Genomic DNA, 25,791 nt, shown 5'->3' with positions numbered 1-25,791 from the left:
TCCGCAAGATCACAATATACAAAATGCGATGGAACACGGCGTTACCCTAACTACGTTATTCAAAAGACAAATATGAACTTACTACATTAGTGTAGAAAACATCGAGTATCAAAATATAATCAACACGTTGATTTGCAACTTTCACTAACCAATTACAGCCGTATACTAGTTCAGCCAATGCGTTTGAAAAATTTTGAGCCGCTTATTGGACGCTGGATCATTTTGGATATTGAATGTCACTTACCTGCTTTTGTAAATCAAGGTAATGAAAGCAATGGAATGTAATTTGGATAGTAGGTTTTGAGTTTTGTATTCAGAGAATCAATTCTGGTAGATCACATTTCTAAGGACCAGAATGATGCCACTGTTAATAAAAGTATTAAGGAGTTAATGAGGTGCATAGAAGAGCAATTATTGGACACAAAAATCCGAATTGAAGCCCTACTTGTACTTGCTTTCGAAATATATGACAATGAATCTAAGTTCAAAAGGAATTATTTTTAAAATTCATACATGAAATACGAAAATTAAGACTTTTTTTCAGCTAAAATCACTTGATTGGCCAAGTTTAGGTCACAGACCCATAGATAATTTTAATTACGATGAAATAACATAACATTGTTTCATTACCTTAATTCGTACCAATGACGTCGATTTTATGCACAAAACAGTTAGAATTTTTTATATTTTCCCTCATAATGGTGGACTAAGCCGGCAGTGATAACGGCAGTCGCCATAAGCGTACTAACTCGTAACTAGACAATATCACTGATTTACATTACATTAATAACGTTGTTCCAAGAACAACAACATGACCAGAATGTACACGTTTCAACAACTCGCTTGGCACGAGGCTACAACTACCAATAAGTATGAAATTAATGCAATGTCTAAATTAATGTTTAATGTGATCACATACACTCATCCCATTCACACGTTATAGTTAAAAGAAAATCCTAACACCTAATTAATAACTACACATGGAAAATGATTTCAATTTTAACCTACATGCGAAACATGATACCTACAGACAAAGGAATATTATGCCGACCGATAGATCTACTTAAACTGTGCTTCTTACTCTAAAGCATTCCATAAAATACTTGTAAATTAATCAAATTCAAAAAAGTAATACAAGATATAGCTTTTATAATTAGTAACAATTTTCCTTTCTAAATTTTTAAATAACAGAAAACAAAATTAATTTACGAAATGAATGGATATCCACGTACAGCGATACAATTGCGGTATGTGAGTAGAGCAACTATTTCGTAAAGATTATCTAGATGTGTGTTATTTTATATGTATTTGATTTACTTTATAAAATTTGCAAAAGTAACAAATCGTTTCTTTGTACTTTTAAGCAATTCACTAAATCACACTTCAAAATTCAACATGGAGAAATTTGCATGTCGATGTCTAAATAAATTGTCATTACTTACAAAATGTAACAAATGTTTGCAAATAAACTAAGAAGTTGGCAACGGTCGTGTAATTATTTTAACTGAACAAGTAACCAAGTGAATAAAATATGAAGGATTAAACATATCCCGATAATAATAGTTTGGATAAAGGCGTTTCCTCCTACATAGCTCCAATGCGCTATTTTTAATAACTGATTGATTTGTCCGATATTCAAGACACATTCCCTTTGAACAACGCCTTGAAATAGGGAAGAACTAAAACCACGTGGTATATTTTCTAGATCTACATACAACCTTGAAGCGTTTGGTACATATTTTATATTGACAAACTCGAAATAATTTAATAGTAAAATCTGAATCAAACAATTAAAAGACGGTAGAATAAATTAAAAAAAAATTATGATTTCGAGATTTACACTAACTAAAATGCAAATATTTCAACTTTGGTTTGTCAAGCAACTAGAGTATAATGCATTTTTTTTCATATTTATATATTATTTTATCGATATAATACATTCTGAAACCATCTATACCATGTAAAGTGTTGTACTCTGCAACGAAAATTTTATTTAAATACGGGATAAAATTTTCAGATCGGCGTTTTCATCTTAATATAATTTGCTACATTTGTTTCTAGAGAGGTAATGTTAAATATTGAAATCTATAGAATAAATAAACGGCCTTACTGTTATAGGAGACTTCCATATATAGTTGATCTGTTATAATTCCCAAACAGTTTTATATTATGATTTTTGTACCGGAAAGTACGACCTGCTAATGATCTCGTAAATGTACTATGATATTACATCTAAGTAGATGCTTTGTATTGACTATTAAAATGTCTTTATAATTTGTGTAGTTTTTACTAGATTCCCGCAATGCAATGGCCCTTCACTTACATTTGTACATGGTCACCATCAGATGATCTGGTTCAATTTAATATTTTTCTAAATATACCAACAACAGCTCGTCTTAATTTTCTTTTTTTTTTTCAAATATTTTCTCGGTACATTAATTGAATGTACATTAAACTTTTTAAATATAATTATTATATATCCGAACGAGCAAACTTCGATAAAATTAAAATTGTATAACATATGAAGGTCCATTGCACTACGGTTTCGCTTTAAAAATAATTAGGGATTCTTTGTGATATTGTTGAAATTATGTACTATCGATTTGTGGCTAATCTAGATATATGCAATCTGATTATAGGTACATATTAAGCATCTGCGTGTAGAATAAAGGGCATATTTACAAATAATTTGACACGCTACATGTCACATTCTTATATTAAAAGCTGAGGAGACTAATTAAAAATATTTTAGAGGTATTACAACCATACAAGCGACTGGTAACTACATTCTACATACATAGTTTCTATGCAAATGGTGGCCTATATATTGTTATGTTAGTATAAACAGTATTAAATCGAGACAACAATGGCTGTAATGTTCCATTATTGTCCTGGTATGGGAATCGCCCTGCGACCCTGAGCCATAACAACAAATATATTGCCGATAACATTCTCAGATTTAAACGAGACTCGCAAAATTGTGCTCTTTGACTTCTTAATGGTATTTTGTTATAGTTGTCTTTATGTAATACAATTCGATAGACGTGTATGTACAGTCGACGGCAGAGAAACATGACCCTCTGTATATACAAATCAACACCATAGGAGGTCATGTTCCTCTGCATATGGCTGTACTGTGAGACAAAGTAAATCGTAGTATTGAAGTTAATTTCTCACACTGAAATTTAAACATGGAAAAATAAATGAGAGCAACATAGAATCTAAATCTGTGCACAGACGAAAAGAGGAATAAAATCAAGATTGCAATAATAAAAAGTTATAGGCTCAAAGTCTGGGCGCAGTTACTAGTAGGAAATAGTTAACTGAAGACGTAGTTACCAAATTCGCTCTCCAATCAAACCGTGCCTTATGAGGAGATGAGACAATGAGGCGAGTGATGCGGATGACAACGATGATGATGATGTTGACAACAAACACTAGACCGATTTCCATGAACTTTGAAATATATTTTTTATTAACAAAATCATATTATGATGTAATTTGTAATCCAGTTTCTGTATATATTCTCTCTTTCTTGGTAAACCTCAAAGTGAGAGACGGAAGACATGCCTTGATACGATCGTGAATAAATTCGAAGTTGTACACATTTTTTTATGGATAACGGACTAAGTGTTTGTAATCGAAGAACTTCACCACAGATAGAAGCTGATAGAAATACAATCTTCTTAATAATGACGATGATAAATGACCATCTACTTACTACGCAACAAATGTGTTATACAAGAAAGATAAGGGATTCGCATCAAGTGTTTAAAATCATTTCTATATGAATCACATAGAAACAAGTGACAACACTATCGTCGAATCCCCGCCTAATTTAGTAAGGTAAATGGCAGTATCGATTTTAAGAAGAATGCAAAAAATTTCATTTATAAAAAGTGTAAGTCTTTATAAGAATTATTGCCTAAAACGTTCAGCGAATCAGTGCCTGATATTAACCGTTAATTTAAAAACGTTCCAATTCGAATTACAAAAAAGGCATTCGATTTTCATAATACGGTCGGATTTGTCAGACCAACTGGATAATATTTTATGATGAGTATGAAATCTGGATTTCGAAATTAAGGAACGTTCATTAGACCTACATTATAATGATGCTGAGTTAGAAAGCTTCAATTCCCTAACTGGTCTACTCTTGTGGATGTTTTCGAATCTGTGGCCTTAGCAAACACGCCCTGTGCAGTGTGCATACATTTCGATGATAGAGCTATTATTCGGATTCAAAGTTCAGTAGATCTGACAAAACGGCCATTTCTAAACATCTTTCGCGTAAACCTATTTCAGGCCATATGTTTCTATCACGTTGTTCCTCATATGTCACAAGTCCTAACGATCCCGTTTTTGATCCGCACCACTTTATTATCACTAAACACGCACTAGAACTAAGATTTATCACTTGTAATCACTTTGCGAGTAATAAGTATCAAATGTATAAAAAACCTTATCTAAAACGTTAACATTAACCAGTTATGAGTAAATGTGCACATCACTTATAGTACGCTTATTTATGTTGAAGCGCTATTCACTTACAAATAAATAGACATTCATGATAATTATAAGAAAACCCTTAACCTAAACTACGAAGTACGCCGAAAGTTCTGAAGAGTTTAACAAAAAACAAAAACAAAAAAGAAATAGCTCTCGTCTTTTTGAAAATGCAATAAACATTGTCTCAATGATTAGAGGTTCATTTAAAGAGATATAATTTTCACTCAAAAATAACTAAATAGCAATATTTTATCTGATATGGCACGATTCCAAAAACAATATAGTTAGAATTTTTTTAATTTATTCAATTTTCTCCACTAATCACTGAGATAAGAATAAAATAAGATAATAATAAAAAAAAACAATTCACGATACACAATCCTACAATAACTATAATAGATATAGACAGGCTAATCATATTATTGGTGACACAGCAATAACTTACGATTAAAATCCTCTACCATCGTTATTGTTTAAATTAAAAGTAGAGTTAAAATGATAAAGAATAAACTAACATGGCGTCTTTCGTTGAATCGCTACCGTCAAAGAGCCATTTGGTGGGAGAAAATAAAATGATCGCAATAAACCTACGAAAATATTGTATAACACTTAAGTTAGCTTTAAAATTTTGCTAAAATAAAACATAACTAATAAACTAAATTGAACTAAACAACACACCGCTCAATAGTCCCTATTAGATAGGGCTACATCATTATCACTGAAATGTAGGTAATAATTTAAACCGCCGTCTCCTAAAGGGTACTACAGAATTCAATCGAAAAAACAAAAATGCAATTTCTGGCGTCACTTTTACTAATCGTTATTTCCGATAAAAACAACATCTAATCAACAAAGTGCAGAATAAAATTAAAATAAAATCAATAGTATGATTTAAACCGACACATAAAATTATTTGCAATAATACCAACTTAATTTAACAGAAATTATTCCTAGCGTCACTGACACAATTGTTCGAGTCCATCACTGATTACGCGATTTGGTTTAAGTAGTCGATGAAGTCGTTCGAGAACAGCTGAAGGGAGGGTTCGGCGAGGGGCGCGCGGCGGAGGCTGCCGCAGCCGCCGAGGGCCGGGCGCTCGAGCGACACGGGCTTGGGCCGAAGAGTGGCTAGGTACCGGTCGGCTAGAGACTCACCGAGGCTCATGGCTAGAGTCTCCGGGCTGAGGCCGAGTAAGGAGAGAGACTCGGTGATGCTGGCGAGGGTCGGAGCGAGGTACTTAGCGGGTTCTTCAGCTGGGGGTTCAGGCGCGCGCGAAGCCATACTCGTATTGACGACTGGCCGGAGGGCCGGCGGGGAGGCGCGGCGCGGGGGGGACGGTGCGGGATTCCACGTATCAGCGGTAGCAGGGGGGGTGCCGGGGGAGGTCCCCGGCACCGCCGACTGTTATGGCCACTGCTGGAAGAGCGGGTAGGCCCGTTTTGTGTAGCAGTAGCCGAGGGGCTTGACGAAGTGGGAGTCCAGCGCGCGGCAGTGCGGGCACGTCAGCGGGTGAGAGTAGTCCGAGTAGTTCAGCCGCTGTTGCGGGTGGAGCAGCGGCTTGTAGCAGCTGTTGCACTGTAGACGAAATTATCAAAATTAGTTTTAGATGACAACTGGAATTTAATATGAACATTCCGGTAATACCTATTTATTTGACCTGTGATTAAACCTCTTGGCGAGCACCACAAAATTCACTAATTAGGATTAGGACGCCAGCACGGGTTATAAATTCCCATTCATAAGAAAGTCGCTAAAATACCCTAATAGATATCCTGATATGATGACTACCTGTAAAGTACAGCTAAACATTTACCTTCAATCGTTCAGCGCAACAGGGCGTGGCCATGAAGATGTCATAGGAGTACATGGTGCCAAGGACCAAGGACGAGCCATCCCACTTCTGGCCACAGAACCGGCAGCGGATGGTGCGTTCTGGGTCGCAGCGCTCCAGGCAGCCCATGCACACGCAGGTTAAATACTGCGTACGCCCTTCTACCTTCACCTATGAAAAGATGAAATAAAATTAAGAATTGTAACGTGGGAAAAATAGGTTTTGTTAATTTTGATTATTTTTAACACTCATTTTTGTATTATCGCCTCTAATTTTGTTTTCATCATCATGTTTAGCTCTATGTTATTTTGAAGGAATTTTTCTACTATCAGTGTCCCAAGTCAGAGATTTTTAAAAGAATTTTATGGCACAAATAAGTCTTTCAAAGGTCTTTTCTTTAAAGTTCATTCCTACCAATGTCCTAAATCACAGCCTTATGTTAGCCAGATCAATATCAATTTTATTTCAAAGAGTTCCAATTGCAAATTGAAAGCCTTTCATATCTCTCGACTATCACGCACCTCACCGAGGTACTATAAAATGCTACTGAATAAAGCTCTATCCCATTCATCACAACCTCGCAACAAAAAAGCAAGTGGCAAAAACTCACTTCACACATAAACCAAACGTGCAACTGAAAAAAGTCAGTTCTCAAACAAGTCATCCTGACCCTTTTAGGCGACACTTCATGCCGTAAAGTGGGAATCCTTTAGGGCGCATGCTAATTCAAACGTTATACAAACATCGTATCCGTCGCCATGTTTCTCTTTAACGTTTTAAACAAACAGTGTCAGAAGTCCCGAGTTATGTGTACACAAACAGAGAGCAAGGAAACGCAAACTTATTCTTAAAGAAAAATACGAGAATATGTTATTCGTTGGAAAGTGAATACATTTAGATGGATAAACTTAATATTTCTGCTTTAAATGTTCTCGTCATTAGTGTTAATGTAAATGCTCGAAGCAAATATTTTTTTACAGTAAACTACTAACTACAATTTACTTAGTGATAAATTTTAGAATTATTTAATCCAATCAGCATTTTTGAAGTTAATAATCTGACTAAGAAGATTATTACATTTTTCATAAGTATTTTTAGTTTCCCTTGTCCTGTCACCTTTTTACCAGTTCATAAAACTAATTGCACCCAATAAATTAACTTGTTCCCCCACCCACGGTCTATACAAACTTTCCACAGAACAACGAACTTCAAGAACATATTCATGAAGCTTCACCTCTTATTGTTTGTACTCACTTAAGGAGCGTTTGTTATTTCGTAGACTTGAACAAACTTGGCGGAATCTTATTTAAGTTTACAGATATAAACTTGTGATTCAGATATTTTAAAACAAAGGAGCTATTGGCAGACTGTCTGGTTGTACATTGAAATAAAGTTTTGTTTAAAGAATATAAACATGTTTGGTAAACGAGAATGGATTTGAATTGTTTTTTACAATACTCAGTTTTGATCTGCGCTATAATTTGATTAAAAATAAAATTTGCCAACGTATCGTATGGTTTCAGGTAGGTATATTAGAAAAAAAATTATTTATTTTCTTTCTCTGAACATAGGCAGGTCAAAAAGTCTTGGGAAGAATTTCTATTAGGAATACTCACAGAATACAGAAATCACTTTTTGTATTCTATGGAAATAAATACTCTATGATACATACATACATATAATTACGTTTATATCCCTTGCGGGGTAGACAGAGCCAACAGTCTTATAAAGACTGAAAGGCCACGGCGACGTTTAATTGTACGGCTTGGTGATGGAATTGAGATTCAAATGATTAAAGGTATATATGACCTAAAGAATTTTTTGTTTTCGATAAAATATTAGTTTGCACTATCGAAACCGGTGGTAGATTTAAACTTAGTTTAAAAGCACTCTGTTTTTAAAACAAAAAAAAAATAGTGTCATGAACAATAACTTTTTTGTTTTAAAAATACATTGATGTTATCGTCTCTAATAATCTTGTAAGATATCGTGATTGCCAAAGTTTAACGAAACACGAACCACTCCAATTCACAGTTTGTGGCAGCCATTATTATCAAACTTTTTTATCAGTTCACCTTTAAGCTAAATTTTCCAAGAATTTCAGTCATGTACTTCAGGTATTCGCAAGTTTCGAAAGTTAATTATATATTTTTTTAACCATTAACTGAAGTAGATGAAACTTTTTGATTGGATCACGCGATTTCATTTTTATTTATTTCTCTAAACTTAAAATTTTATTTGGATTTTGTTATTAACTATAAGGTCAAAAATATCACAATAGGTTTTTAAACTAAATAATAGTTTTTTTTTTATAGCGGCAAAAGAAGAAAGAATTCTCTCAATACAGTAAATGTATTCAAACAGAAGCTCAAGTTTAAAGCTAAGAACTTAACAATCTAGCATATCTCTTTTTTAACACATACCTCAACAGCGCTGCTGGTATGCTGAATGGGGCTCAAGAAAAAGGTGCCATCAACCAAGGGATACCGGTCGAAGACATGGAGCGTCTCCTTGCACAGGGCACAGGAGACCCTGGGCTTGTGCTGGCCGGCGAGCGTTGACAGGATGAACAGCCTCGTCTCGTCGTTGCCATGATTACCCTCGTCTTCGATCTGTTAGAAGAAAATATTTATATTAACGTCGTTATAATCTGGTTTGTTATCCCCACTCTTCTCTTTGTAAGTGATCACCTATTGCGAGAATGCTCGAATACTTCCTTCTTCGAAGGAACTCCTTTCCTACCGAAGGCTACGGGTAACCCGTCAATTTGTAAGTATAAAAAAATATGCACAATATGTTGTTAATTCTGATGAATATAGTAAAGTCTCAGATTGATACGTATTAGCTTCTGTTTGCAATATGTTGGGTAAGTAAAGCAAGGTTTTTTTTTAGTGGTAAATACATATACTTTTGCATATTATTATAACTCAAAGATAGCTAGTATCCACTATCCATGAAAATGAAAAGCAGACCAAGTATAAGCCGTACTTACGACTAACTTTCTAACAAAGACCCTAAATCGTAGTCATTGTAAAACCACTCTCGCAATTTCAATATTTCATATCCCATTTACATATTGCGATTAATGCATCTACCCACACGTACTTTCTCGCAATAACTTCAAAATAATATAATCACAGAAGTTTCACGACATTATTTTGCTTATGAATTAGATTATTTTATGTATATGTTTTTACTGCTTAAAAATTATAATGATTATACTGTAAAGGAGTAACAATAACATCAAAAATAAAAGTTTTTGTCAACGATTATAATTCATATGATATTTTAATATGTAATGATTCTTTGACTAAGAAGTAGATATTGACTTATTAATTAAACATGATTGCAAGGAACATAACACAAATGTAATTAGGTAAGTACATTTTTTTTTGTAAACACCAGCCACTCAAATTGATAATCATCGAACTGTCAAGTACAAATGAATTCGATACATCTAGGATTTCGTTATGTCATGAGGCAAGTAAATGACTGCATAAAGTTGAATAATGAAAGGGAAGGCAATTACTGAGTATAAGGAGACGAAGTCAAACAAAAGGAATCGATTGGGCGAATTTTGTTCACGTCCGCGCAATTTTAGGGTTGATAATGAAAGTTTGATGAGTTCGCGCTGTAGTCAATTAAACGGGTGTTATTTTCAATGTATGTGTATTCAAATGTGATAAGACTTCCATTTAATGGAGAGAATATTACTTTTGACGCAAGACATATACGTGTTTGACAATATGGTAACAAGGAAATAATCCAATCTCAAATATAATTGGAGTACTAAGTAAATAGGCTATTTTGTTCACCACAAAAACACTATGGAATTTGCGGTAAACACGAGAGAAGCTGCGGCCAGAAACTAGTAACATTATTATAGTAATTGGTTCGATTTCTCTCTTACAACCATTTCACTGGCATATATGATTAATGATGTTGAATGTCTTTATGACAAACAATATTCAATGAAGGTATTAAATCCTTCTTTGTTCCTCTTTTGGCAATAGACTCTAGCTATTGTGTTACTCATCGCATTATGAAACGAATTGATGTTGCTTACTAAAATGCGGTCCGCATATGTAAGGAACTTGCATACCGATGTGCATATATTGATGTTAAGCATTCCTATCTATTATTAGAGTGACGTCGTGACACCAGGAACACATAAAACGTAACCGGCGAGAGCGTTGACCTAACAAACTCGGTATGATTTGCAGTTTGCTTGCTGTATAGTGCAGTTTGCCAAGTCGGCGGGAGGGGGCGGGCCATCCGGCATAGCAAACACTATCTTCACAACTAAAACATCTATTCCTTACATACACACATATAATCACGTCTATATCCCTTGCGGGGTCTACAGTCCCCCACAGAGCCAACAGTCTTGAAAAGTATATAAGCCTATCCCTTAGTCGCCTTTTACGAAATCCATAGGAACGAGATGGAGTGGTCCTATCATGTTGGTGCCGAGAACCACATGGCACCTTTTATAACTTACAACCTGAACATTTCGCTCATATAAGTGCCCGTTTTGCGAATAACAATCGCTCTAGACTTGAAAGTGATAAATATGTGGCCGACGGAGCGTCAGCAGCTCACATGATTGATTCTGCTCAACGACAGATGCTGTGCCGCAACCGAATGATTGATAACTATAAATAGTGAAACACTTTGCTGAATCAAGTGAAAAATGACGGCGCACAGCTAATGAAATGACAATGAATTACAGTGTTAATTAAAACAGCGCTAGTCTCCTCGCCTTAGGACTAATGAGTGACAATTAAATTGTTAAGTGTCGCGCTCACGAAAGTTTAGTGAGGTTGCAGGTTGCGGGCGACGAACTCGATAACAAAATATAGAGAGCATAGAAGTGTGTAGATATTGCCAAATACGTCTTGAAAAAAAAACATCTATCTATCTATATATTAGATTGCTTTCGAGTTGTACAACGTTTCATTGTAACGTTCTGTTATATTGGAGGCCGTTCTCAGACTTATCAAACTAAAATGCTACACTTCCAAATTCTCATTACTTTATGTCACCGGCTGCAAACTTGCACAATTTACTTGTACGTTCAGATTGATGAGCACTCCAACTCGGACTATTTATTTACTCAATCCGATCACGCTTTGTCTCGCAATTGTCGCCTTTAACAGTTGTCTGATGACGCTGTGAGGCTGTAAACTGACACATAACTCTTGATACTGCAACGAACCTCTTAAAGTGGATATACGTAGAAAACAATTTTTATGATTCTTCACAAATACCATGATATGCCAATGAACCTTTAAAAATAGGTATATACATTTATTTTGACGTTTCACTATTTACAATAAATAGTTATTTTGCCCGCGTCATTTTAAAGATGCCGTTAGATCCTGTCCCTGTGAGAATTGCGATAAATACCCTAACTGAACATACCCACTTGCTAAGTATTTAGCTCTGACATGTTCGTTGTGAAAATGAAAAAGTCCTATACCTATTAATAAAATAAAAAAAAAATAAGTAATTTTCGTAAATGCCAAAATACGCTCCATTTCACCGCAGTCGCAGATGTAGGAACACACTGAAGCGGATTTCAGTCTGCACTAGAGTCTATTAACAGGCAGACTGGGCTATTTAACTGACTCAGACGATCGCAGTTTCCTCTAATTACGTCGGTTGAATTTACATAGTGCGGGGTAACTTGGCAGCCGGTAAACTCTTGTCTCAATGGTGTCGAACGAAACGTTCGTACCTACAAATCGCTTCCGCTAAAATCTTCGGAGTTAAATGAAGAACTGTAAATGAAACGTTGAAATTGAAGCGGTGATTATAACGTGTGTTTGTTCGTTGCTCAAATAACGAAAGCGAAGAGAGCTCTTTTCGATAACAGTTGTTAAAATAATGAGAGTACAGAAATTATAGTGGAGAAATATTTTAACAATTTTGGTCGAATTTTTATTATTTGTTACTGATCCTGAAAATACAATTCATCTTTGTAACATAACGTGTAGCAACGATTTCGTAATATTTCAATCCTGTTTTTCCTTTTCCCTTTTTATTGTAGAAAATGGCACTTTGTTTCCGAAATTCCAAATGATCTTGTTTTAATCATAAATATTTTATATAAAGATATATATTGTTCCTTCGTAAAAGTATATTTTATTGGCATTTATCATTTGCGAAGAATTTTAGTACATGTTAACTGCATGTAATTAATGATCTAAACAAAAAGCTCGCTATTTTTTTATTAGGGCCATTAATTTAAAAGCGTTATTTCTGTTTCAACTTTTAATTTTCGACCGAGTAGAATAAAGAGTACTTGAAACGAAGTACTGTGCGGCGTCCCGGACGAATGTACACACATTAAAACTTCCCGAGCTGAGGTGACGAGATTCATTATAGAGCTATATGGGGAGCCGCCCCAATCGACAAGTGTGCTTTTGCAGACATTCATTAAAAACACTGAACAAATATCCATTAATAAAGGGAAAAGAACATGTACCGATCAAATCATTTTGGAGAAATGCATACATAGTACATACATATAGTCACGTCTATATCCCTTACGGGGTAGACAGAGCCCCGAGAAGACTGAATGGCCACGAAATGTGGTGAAGAAATTGCTCGAATACGAGTAATAAAGGATAAGAAAGAAAAATAGATAAACATTATGTATCAATATTTTAAAAGCTAGACAATTTTAACAATATAATCATGTTGTAGTAATCTATTGTCCTTTGTTTCTTCAGTACACTGAGCGTTTTGTAAAAAATAACAGACATGGTTGAATAATGAGCATAAATCTGAATTGCGCCCGGGGGTGGCTTATTTTTAATTAGCCAAATGAAACTTTTCCTATTATATTTCCCGTCGTCTGTACTAGCCATGAAGATAAAATAAAAAGGACACAGAATTTATGAATGCTTCAAAGAAGTTATCGAGATATTTTTCGTGAAAAAAAATCTTTCTCAATTCATCAGATTAAAATTCTTTAGCAGGAAAAAAATTACAACTCAGTTTTAATTGTAATTATTAATTGTTTACTACTACAAATTATTGAAAAGGTTTGATTGTAAATTTGTAAAATTTTGTGATTATTCTAATTTCGCTCTTTTTCAACTCATCCGTAATGTTTTATCCCAAAATCCGACATTATGTTTATATTTTATGAATGTTATACTACGAAGTGTACTTCCGCATTCTCATTATTTTATACCGGCACTCGCCACAGACTACTACCAACATTATGCTATAACTAGAGATAAAAATTAAAAGCGAAGCACTTAAGTGGTCTGAAAGGCTAACAGAAATGGAAACCCGGAGCAAATCCAATTAACTTCAACAAGATATTCAATACTAGATCCAATATCCTTTAAATAGTTTATTGAAATATTAATCAGGGTATTGGGTTTAGGTATCCAATTTCTGAAGAGATGTTAGTATACTACAGACTTTACATAAATTGTTAGACTGACATTTTCTTTGTTTTATAACCAAGCTAACTTTAACCAAAGTAACAGGCGGCCTTTGAATTTTTTTAAAGAATTGTAACTGTACCAAATTCTGAAAAAAGAAAATATATTTCGAGAGTCTCGTCTAGAATAAAATCTGTTCAACTTAGCGTACCTACAGGTAAAGTTAAGATCAAAGGATGAAAAACAACTTTACGACATGTTTGCTTGACGTCAATAACTTTGACGACATTATTCCTTCTGGCACCAACGGCAAAGATATCACAGTAAAAAAAATCTTTCCACTAATTTATTTTGTTATTACCGTGCAAGTTACTAACTATTAGATTTACTACTTATACCTATATATCTTACTCTTGCTACAGTTGCACCCTTGAAATATCTCAATTTATTGCAATCGAGCGAAGTAAACTAAGAATATGGACCAAATTACATCAAGAATAAAGGAAACATACCAACTTAAGTACCAATATTTCAGCTTGCCATCTCAAACAATAAGTCTGCGGTGGATGGTATATTTGCAGTGCTCAATACATTTATCCTGACGGTTGCGTGGTTGGGTAGTTCCTGTGTTTACCATTGTCTGGAACTTCCACGCTAATACAGCCCTTTGTATCAGAAAATGCATTCTACAAATGCAATTGAATGGCTCTCCCGCAATCTTATCATATTTTCTGCTCAGCAATTTTCATAGATTTAGAAAGTTTGGAACTAAGAAAAATATCGTTACTTGCGCAGCGAAATTGCGGGTTTATGTCATCACGGCCATTACTCTCGAGTTCTCATCAGTATTCGACTGTCAAAGGACCCGGTGGTTTATGTAAATCTCCAGCATTTATTACTCTCGCAAATGTCGATACAGCTCTCGGGAATTGTAGCGTGCAATTTGTTAATCTTCACAAAGGGATATCTGTAAAAGGATTCAGACGGTATTGAAAATGCCCCGCGTACCTTGAGAATTTGCAAGGGATGCTTGAAATATTCGTATGCATATTCAGAGTGATGGGTGTGAAGACCTCTCAAAAATCCGATGTCTCGCTTGCGCGTGAATTAGTAACGCGTACAGAAAATTCCATATTTCGCGTCGCATACTTTCATACCTATTGAGTTAAGGCATTTCACGCCTTTCAATTTCACGTAAAAATCCAGAATGAATTCTCGAAATATTCTTTTATTTCTACATTCAACTTTATACACATTTGAAACCAAAAATGTAAAAATTTTGACGTGACATGATTCAAGACCTAAATAATAAGCCTAACTTTGTACATATCGCGCTATATCGCAAAACTGAACGTAAAGCTAAAACACGTATTGATTTCACCAGCAGAGTTATTTAAAACACAAATATTTGCTTAAGTTAAGAAATCAAAACAAAAATCAATGAACCTCAACATTGGTTTGTAAAGCAGTTTATGTTTTGTACTGCACTAAAGCATTGAAAGGGGACCATTCAAAAGTTGTAACTAGTAATCATATCTTGAAGCAAGACGTGTAAACTATGCAACAAAGTCGTTACTGGTTTATTGCCGGTTGCACGTCTCTACGGAGAATAAAGCAGAATTTATACAAATGCATCTTAAAAATGGTCGGGTGCAAATGTTCAGGGTTTTTGATGCGTTTTTGATGAGAGTGTTGACGACAGACGTCTTTATTGTAACTGTTTATATTTTTATGTCAAATAAATTGTTTTATTAGCGTGATCGTTTAAAGACTAACTAATAAATAAAATAGTAAATTAATGCTTGAATGGTTAGGTCTTGGATGCTCTGTTCATATTTTTTCAGTGCAGTTTCCATACTCGTGACAATATTTTTCGATTGTTTATTTTTAACCCATTGAATTGAATATAATTTTTATTAAGCTATTTATGTAACGTGGTCATGTTCATATTAAGAAATAATACGTTTTCTTTAGAATGGACATTTTAAAGCTACATCGTCAAGAGAACCTATTTAAAATGTATTCTCTTTTAATTACGTTTGATGTACTGATAAAGAAGTGGTAATGTTAAAGCTTTTTCGCTAGGCGAGACGCTACATGGAAAACTACTTATCCTGACTTGGTATTGTCGTTACTTAGGTAGTTAGTATTGTTATGTCAGGACCATTATATGAGGTTCTTTTAGTTCACGGTTCGGCAATAAAACTCAATGCCATTTTTACTAATTCCCGCATTTGTAAAAAAATTACCTAAGTACTTATCTAGATTGTTTTTTTTTAAGAATGCAAAAATATAATTTATTAAAAAAAATAGATTTCAATACACGAAACATTTAAAATAAAAAATAAAAGTGGCAAGCAATTATTAAATTACTACCAGGTACCTGATACGTACTATCTCAATGCCGACATTGCACCAGGGCCAAATAAATTTAAGTTCACTGGTTCCATTACTTTATGCATACGCTAGTGTGTTCTAATATTTATCTCTCCTCTCGCGGGTCTACTGAAGAAAATGTCTCTTGAAATAAGCAATGCCTTCGTACTTTTTTCTATTTAATTTTTTTATCGTAAATGTACCTACTTAAATTAAACTTTAAGTGCTATAGAAAAAGTGACAAATTATTTTAATTTATATAGTTTGCCAATAGTTGTTAAACGTACCTACCTAAGTACATCATTAATAACAATCTTTAACAATTTGTACATTTATAAACCTAACAGACTTTTTTATTTTGAAGTACAGTGGTAACGAATTACTTTAAATATACTAGGATAATAATAATGAAAAACAATCAAAATCGTTGAACACAATAGTAAGTTAAAAAAATATTTTAAAACATTTCTTAAAAAAAACTTACAAAAAATATTCTTCATTTCGGTGTCGAGGCGACTAAATCTGGTTAGAGCGTCCGTTCTGGACATTAATAATTCTGTGGTATTAGATGAGAAACATAGCCTACATGTGAGTATTACAAACATTTTTAAGACCTAGCATATACGTAATAGAATTATCGACGGTTTCAGAGCATTTCGCGAGTATCCTATACTTACTATAGATGCAATAATTGGCATTAATTAGTAATATGAGAATTTAATTATTGAGCCATCACTAACATATATGTACATACGTATTCCTGGAATGATGTTGTAATTTTGCCGTGTTGTTTTCGGAGAGGAAAGGAATAATAGAACACATTTAAATTTTTTAATAATATTTTTTTATTTTAAATAATAATTTTGCTGACAACTCACCTACTCGTATGGTATTGCACAGATTGCACATGCGCGCATGTCAATTGCAAACTCATTCGGCACTGCAAACATGAACACATTTGGTTTGCACACCCACTATTTATTTAGTATAGCCAGTGAATACACTAGTTCTCGAATAATATATGATGTTTTAAGTGTGCAGTCTGGTCTGGGTACTGTACATTTGAAATATTTTTGCGCCATTTTGGCAATGTTTGCGGGCATTGGATTTGACTGAATAATAGTGGGATAGTCCATTTTCTACGACGGCTTTTTTCTATTTTTAGTATTTTTCTGTTAAAATATATAGTTTTCCATGCTAGTGACTGTAACATTTATTAATTAATAGTAAAATATTGCCACTGAGTACTTACGAATGAATTAAAATGACTTTGAAAAACCGCAAAAAACGTGATATCTTTTTCTAAAGGTTAAATCAAAATGATACTGGCAATAAAGCGCGCATAATAGCATTCTCACTTTAAAATTGATAATATTTAGTCAATACTTATTTTAAATTATAAAAAATTAAATTAAGAACACCGGTTTAACTCGATGCAACTGATTGGTCGAAGAGTCCATAATGAAATCGAGATTATATACTGTCAACAGTGTTGATAACCGGGTGTGTTGGTGACACGTGACTCGACAGCTGAACCAACACCTTGTTGACAAGTTGAGTGGACACAGTCGCGAAGACAGATGATTTTATAAAATTCAGTTTAAAAATATATTTTTTTATCGAAATATAATATACCGACTGTTAAAATAAATAGATTAAAAATGCAAACAATAAATATGTTTTTGTTAACAATTCAAAGAAAAATCTAAAATTAGTCACTCTACACAGACGCCTAACTGAGATAGGTTTTATGACTAAATATTTTTTACTGCGTAAAACAAACAATGCGCTAAAAGCATTATCGAAGTGTGAATATTTTCATTTAAGTTTTATGTATGAAACGTTAAAATTTGAGAAACACTGTAATTAATGAACAAAACTAAAATCAAAGTGTCATAACTTTGTGTGTGCAGGAAAATATTCAAAGACAGGGACGGATTAAGGAATGTGAAGATCCCTAAGCAAATCCTGGGGAGATATTTCAAGTAATAAATAAAACAAACGAGGGACTAATATTTACAATAGCATTACCCTTTTAGGTAATCCGGCTCTGTAACTTGGAAGCACTAATTAAAATGCATCCATTATTTGTACTTTATTTTTCCTACATAGTGCGATAGCCTTTGACCTAAAGAGATTAATTAATCAGTACTTATTTTGTTTCACATGTACTTACAGTAATTTCTTGCATTACTTGTTTTGAAATAACATTTTTGCTTCCTCAAAATAGTAAAATTTTATGAATAAGACTAAAAGTTAATTATTTTTATAACGTGCCTTTTTCCAGTTTATTTGTAGTAGACGTTCTAAACTGTACCTTAAGTAACTTAGTATGTGATACTGATAGGTATTTGTAGTTAATAAATATGATATCATAAATGAATAAATCTATAACAATTGCTCCCTTGGGGCTATCAGACGACTGTATAACACGAGCTCGTAACGATCACACAATAATCGTAAACTCTGCTTTATAACGCATAAATCTATCAGAAAATTGTCTATTTGTAGATAATTTAATTATTGTTATCGACTCTTGGTTCTGTATGCAAATAGGAATTTATTTTAAGTCCTGTAAGAGTGAAGATATTTAAAAAATCGTCGTCAAATGCAAATAACAATCAAATCAGCTGATAAGAATCTTTTGGCTGTAGTCCCGAATGTATCCTCACCACTCTGGAGAGGAGCCCGGAGGAAGCCCTGACCATGGATTCTGGATTGGGTAAGTCAGGAACGAAGCACCTCCCATCTGATCTCCGCAATCTTTGCAGGGGAAAATAACCCATATTATAAGAATAAGCAATGTTAAAAGTAATAGCTCAGCGCAGTGCTGACTTCACGACACAACGTTTTTATTTCATTTAATTAAAAAGGTGAGCGAAATGGTATTTACATTCAAATACATAAAGCTCATTTCTAATACCAATATAAGGTAAATAAATACAATGAAATTTCCAAATTTATCTCGTTGTTGCTATACACACAAATAAATATTTAGTTGAAATTTACTATCGTGCAGGTCGACAAAGTGTCGCTATTCGTATTTCCTTCAATGTACCATATAATTCTATCCGACTTGTTTACTCTCAACAATTAGGTTTAGTGTTCGAACGCACACATCGCGTGCCCCTGGCACTTAGAACGTACATTCAATGATACCGCATTAGTCAATAGACGACTATAGGCAGTGATGACACAGCTCGATGTCTGAATTAACTAGAAGACGCCAATTACATTACAATTTGAATGCAAGTGAAGATTTATTTTTAAATGGTAACCTTACAGTTTAACATGTTCTTGCTGATGATATATTTAAACCAGAGACATCGATCACGCCTCTTGTTCCAGAGAAATAGGCTTATAGGCAGAGACCAATCCATTCACATGCCATGATCATACCATACTTCTTTTGCTTCATTCACGTTCATCATACTTTGCATGCAGGCTTGTCAGAATACCATGAATTCATTCTGAAGTCACATATCACTTTCTGAATTTTGTTAATTTTAATATCTCCACACGCAAGCAAAGCCGAAGCCTATAACTAGTTCTAACGTAATATAATTAAAGTAGTAATGAGAACCATTGAATGGAACACATTAACATTTCAGTCAATGAGTTACAACACTTAATGGCATGGTGTTGGAGTGCTAACGACATGCCGTATTCGATTCCCGAGCTAGCTAATATTTGTTTTGAGTCTGAGTGCTGTCTGTCTATGCTTTTTCACCGGCTTATTGCATGCTTTTAGCTTCGTTTTATATGTCGTTACGTTTTCCATCGCGTTGGTACTTTCCCGTTCAGGGAATTTGAGATATACTTGATATATTTTTTGGTTTTTATCCATAGTGTGCCATAAGTGGTTTTGTGTAGACATTATACATTGCATATTCGCCACAATAAACATTCACAGAGTGACGAGTGGATATTTAAAAAATTAAAAATAAACTGCTTACCCGTCTAGGATTTTATATAACTACATATATGTAGTTGCATGAAATTTAAGATAATTACGAATGTTTTTTTTTTTAATTTATTGTGGCACAAATAGTCAAAAATACAGATAGTATTACAAAAACATTAAGCAATATAGATTTCCTAAGATATCTTTCTAGCAAAAGCGAAATAAATGGCTTAAGAGCTACTAAAGATTGACTGACCTTGCAATTTACTTGATAAGCTAGTATTTTCTATAAAAAACAACGGCGCTATCAGTGACAGGCGTTATCAATATACGTATCATTTGGCATGCACAGATAACCCTGCATTTCATACTCGTACATGATAACATTACTTATATCTTTATTTAGAGTGGTCTTCAACAAGGCCATCGGTTTTATTTTTCTCTTCTGTTCCGAAACATAACAAAATATATAGGTACATACATACATACATAAAATCACGCCTCTTTCCCGGAGGGGTAGGCAGAGACTACCTCTTTCCACTTGCCACGATCTCTGCATATTTCCTTTGCTTCATCCACATTCATAACTCTCTTCATGCAAGCTCGGCGGTTTCGGGTACTTTTGACAATATATAGGTACCTACATAAAATCTCGCTATTTCCCCGGAAGGACTACAGACGTCGACGCGACGTCGTAATCACGTTTATATCCTTTGCGGGGTAGCCAATAGTCTTGAAAAGAATGATAGGTCATGTTCAGCTGTTTGGCTTAATAGATAGAGTTGAATGAAGTTGAGAGAATAAATACTATCTCCCTATATTCTCTCACTTTATTACCCTTATCTATGTTTTACAAAGTTGCAAACATGGGCTTCGCTTTTATCGCGAGGACAATATGACAAAGTGTAATTTAATAAATAAAAACGGTAATGATAAATTAAATATTTAACTTATCACTTGCTGTGTTTATCGTTAGATTTATTTAAAAAAAAAAACATTGTCATGAATCATAAATAATCTGAAGATTATATTTTATCGTTAAAATTTTCACAGGTTTGGTTTGATATATAGAATAACAGTTTTGGTTTAATACAGATTACTTTTAAATATATGTGCGTTGACCATAAAATTGAGTAAAGTAATATAGAGAAGTGGCTAGTACTAGTGAATTTATACTCACAACTCATTGTTATCACCACCATGAGTAAGAGTTTTATATTTCATCTAAATTCTGAGTTATATTTGACAGCTTGACGATTGCGCACGAGTTACAATACGAAAACACACAATTTCTTTAATTTCAATACAGATTACTTTTAACGATATGTCTATTTTATATGTTGTTTAATTTTTATTGTAGACTTGACACACGGTCACAATTTTCGTCTCAAATAAGCTCATTAAAGTTGTTATTCTACCCTCGTTTAACTTTTAAGGTTACTAGTCCAAATCTCCAGAACTCCGGTACCCAAATGTTAAACCAGTGACCGGAGACTATCTTAAAATCAAAACAACGAATTACATTCCGTAGTGAAAGGTCGATGGCGGGTTCATTGGGATCCAGTGTTATTTGCAACATCAAGACAATATTTCGCATTAAAATTAAGACAATATATTTAATCTTTGGGTAGCAGAAATTTATTGCTTCATTCTCTTGTAATTGAACAGTGGAATTCAACCTATTTGCATATTAGGTTAACAACCACAGTCTGGCTATGTCTGGCTTATAAGTTGGCAGATTAGAACTTAACTCAGTGTGAAACATGTCCAAGAGAATACCTATTTTCTAGGCAACTGTATGGAGGTTTTGAATGGCACCAATCTTTGTAGCATTTTGATATTTTTTTTTGTTGGTATGAAATATAGTATTTGTAACTATGGTTTAGTCTCTACTAGTACGTGTTCAATTTAAATTATGTTTCCTTCCACGCCTTTGGTATATTTTTGATCGCATTTGCAATTTGCAATGTAGGCTCCAAAGCCCGGGTGCACATATTATGTTGCTTTTGGCATTTAAGTAGATATGAAAAAGTATATAACATATCTTGATCAAATTAAGGACGTCCTGGTGAAGGGTCAGGTCAAAAGTGCCCGAAACCGCCGAGCTTGCATGAAGAGAGTTATGAATGTGGATGAAGCAAAGGAAGTATGCAGGGATCGTGGCAAGTGGAAAGAGGTAGTCTCTGCCTACCCCTCCGGGAAAGAGGCGTGAGTTTATGTAGGTATGTATGTATGTATGAAAAAGTAATTCCCAATGAGTATTTTTTTTATTTTATAGTCACTTCTCGTTAAAACAAAGAGCTTTCAAATTAAGTGTTTTTTTCTTATAACCAAATATACAATGTTGTAAAAAATTACGTGTTGTTAAACTGGCTGCACTTTTACTTTTGCGACAGACGTAAACAAAAATGTTTGTATTGTACATTATGTTCGTTGTTGTCTCGTCCTCGATGATGAACAGATTACTAATGTAGTATCGGTCTTGTACTCACTAGCGCCACACAATTTTAAAGCTTGATTGAAAAACTGAACGCATCCCTCTGTGTGCTTCCTCTTCCGGTATCTATGGCCTTATGTCATTCGGTTTTTTGTGTCAAAAACGGCGTCACATATTTCCTCATTTTTTATAAGTTTTTCAGTGTATTGTTGAAAAATGTCACAAAAAAGGTCCTCGGAGGAAGAAAGGAACCATCTTTTAAAGAAAATTCGGAAATTAGAAAGAAAAATTATCCGACTCCCCGAATCGGATTGTGAAGGTGAGGTTATAACCAAATTTTTTCTCTTCCACAACACAGAATCTCAGGATATCTGTAAACATACATTGTTTTTTACACTGGGCCTAGGGCATTCTGCGGGAATGTACATGGCTGTCAAGTATAAAACAATGATAAAACCTAAGGGTGTTCTGTGGGAACACATGTGGTTTTCATACGAAAAGCACCTAGGACATTCTGTGGGAATGTACATGGCGCGACTTAATGCAGTATATAAACAAGTTTTTTCGTCATTACAGACGATGTGGAGATAGATGAATGTCAATCTTATAACAAAGAAAACATGCCTACCCCACTACCTGAGGATGAGTTTGTAGAAAATCCATGTGAAGAAAATCTAGACCAGGAAGATTCTAACCTAGATGAGGAGATCCTCAATGTGTTGGGAGTGGCACCTGCTCCATTACCTAAAAAAGAAATCCTACATAAGGAAGTGGCTGACCGTTGGACAAAAATCCTTAGCAGAGGATTAGATAAAGAGGAAAGGGAGCCACTTCACAAGGACAATATTGAGTTCCAGAACGTACCAAAGATGATTAGCACCTAAATTAAATAAAGAAGTGGCTGCCGCCATGAACGAAGGTGCTCGGAAAAGAGACCAGGTCATTGAAAACCGTCAAAAACAAATATCGACGGCATTATCCTGCATTGGCCAGGCCTTGCAGATGGCCCTACAGAACATTCAAGAGAATAAGATCTCCATAATCAAGAAAATGAATGATGCCGGGCGATTGCTGTGTGATTCTCTTTTCCTGGATTCCAGAGGACGTCGGACCTTAGTCTTGTCAACTATTAACAAGGATCTCAAAGATTCTTTGTTAGAAACCGAAGCGGGAGAATTCCTATTTGGAGAAAATTTAACAGAAAAAATAAAGACAGCCAAAGCTGTACAAAAATCAGGAAAGGACCTAAAAAGTGATGACAAGAAGAAACCTTTTGTCAAACAAAATGAAAATAAAGACAAGACAAATAATAATAAAACTTTAAACTGGCGGGGCCCTCCTCGAGCAGGAATACAGCAGAGATCCCAGAGGTCAGGAGGGCAGCCTTACCACCGGTACAACAAACATCAGTCTGCGGTGAAGAAAGAAGATCAAACAACAATGAGGCGAGGGAGGAAATAGATGTTAAGGTAGGAAGAATCTGTTATTATTTACAAAATTGGAAACAAATAACAAGTGACCCCACCATATTGGATTGGGTTAAGGGATATAAAATCCCATTCAGGGAAATACCTCATCAGAGGTCCATTCCCTTGAATAACAACTTTTCTGATTCTGAAAAATCACAACTATATTCAGAAATAAACAAGTTGTTATGTGTGAAAGCCATAGAGGTATGTTCACCTGTAGACAACCAATTTTGTTCATCCATTTTTATTATTAAAAAACCTAATGGATCATACAGATTTATATTAAATCTTAAAAAATTAAATACCTTTGTTAACTGTGATCATTTTAAGTTAGAAGACTACAGAACAGTTTGTAAACTGATACACAAAAATGATTACTTAGTATCCTTAGATCTAAAAGACGCTTATTATATGATTAACATGCATAATAGCAGTAAAAAATATTTAAGATTCTATTTTGAGGGAAAATACTACCAGTTTAATGTATTACCTTTTGGTCTTTGCACAGCCCCACTAACTTTCACAAAAATCATGAAACCAGTGACCTCTTATCTACGTCAAAAGGGCTACCTGTCAGTAGTGTACCTCGATGATTATTTATGCATTGACAGTAACTACACCAAATGTTTTAACAATATGACTTGTACCATAGAACTGCTATCTAAATTAGGTTTTATTATTAACAGAGAAAAATGTGAATTTATTCCAAGACAGACATGTAAATTCTTAGGCTTTATTTTTAACACATTAGATATGTCTATCAGTATCTCCAAAGAAAAGAGACAAAATTGTTTAAAGTTAATAACGGAATTATATTCAAAAAATAGTATTACAATTAGATTCTTAGCTCAAGTTATTGGGAAATTAATATCAGTATGTCCTGCTATCAAGTATGGTTTATTATATACTAAAGAATTAGAGAGAACAAAATTTCTATCTCTTCTTAAAAACAATGATAATTTCGAATCAAAGACCTCATTAACTGAGCGGTGTAAAGATGATTTGAGATGGTGGTCCAGAATAATCATGAAATCAACCAACAATATAAGAAAAAATAATTATCAGTTAGAAATATTTAGCGATGCATCCAGGACTGGATGGGGAGCTTCTTGTGGTGCTAAACAAACTGGAGGAACATGGACTGAACAAGAATTAAAACTTCATATCAATTCCCTGGAATTGTTGGCAGCCTTTTTCGCATTAAAGTGTTTTGCTTCACATGTTACAAACAGTAATCTTCTTCTTAGAATTGATAACATCACTGCGGTTTCATACATCAATAGATATGGTGGTATCCAGTATCCTCATTTACATAAACTCTCAAAACAAATTTGGCAATGGTGTGAATTAAGAAATATACACATTTTTGCAACATACATTAATACAAAAGACAACATAATTGCAGATTTTGAGTCGCGAAAACAATTAGCCAACACTGAATGGGAATTGAATGAAATATATTATAATAAAATAGTCTCTGTATTAAGAAAACCAACTATGGATTTGTTCGCAAGTAGAACGAATGCGAAATGTGAATGTTTCATATCATGGCACCCGGACCCTGAAGCATTTGCTATCGACGCATTCACACTATGTTGGTCTAAATTCCATTTTTATGCATTTCCACCTTTTTCTATGGTTCTTAAAACCTTAGAAAAAATTATCACAGATAAAGCAAAAGGAATCCACATCCTCTGTACAAGAACCTCAGCTTGATGGCAGGTGTCTTATCAGGCAAGCTTTCCTAAAATTAGGAATCAACAATGATGCAGCAGAAATCATGTTGGCTTCTATTTCCACAAATACTTTGAAACAATATCAGTCATGCATACTGGCATGGGCCAGGTACTCAAAAGAAAAA

The 25,791-nt window shown here is 34.3% G+C and overlaps 1 protein-coding gene and 1 pseudogene across 1 annotated transcript in view; one reads left to right on the top strand and one right to left on the bottom strand.

Moving 5' to 3' along the window:
* Positions 1-5,763: 5,763 nt before the first annotated feature.
* Positions 5,764-25,791, bottom strand: part of LOC106130894 (headcase protein) — a 67,399-nt gene continuing 47,371 nt past the window's right edge. Inside the window, exons 3-5 of the mRNA XM_013329834.2 lie at positions 8,765-8,953; positions 6,324-6,512; positions 5,764-6,085 (exon numbers count right to left, since the gene is read on the bottom strand). Of these exons, the coding sequence (XP_013185288.2) occupies positions 5,915-6,085; positions 6,324-6,512; positions 8,765-8,953 (549 nt within the window). The 3' untranslated portion in view covers positions 5,764-5,914. The remainder of the gene's footprint in view (positions 6,086-6,323; positions 6,513-8,764; positions 8,954-25,791) is intronic.
* On the top strand, positions 22,485-23,926 carry LOC132902507 (uncharacterized; annotated as a pseudogene).

The sequence above is a fragment of the Amyelois transitella genome, chromosome 14, assembly GCF_032362555.1.
Source record: "Amyelois transitella isolate CPQ chromosome 14, ilAmyTran1.1, whole genome shotgun sequence".
Lineage (NCBI taxonomy): Eukaryota > Metazoa > Arthropoda > Insecta > Lepidoptera > Pyralidae > Amyelois > Amyelois transitella.
The sequence above is the reverse complement of the archived record's forward strand: the minus strand, read 5'-3'. Positions and strand labels throughout refer to the sequence as shown.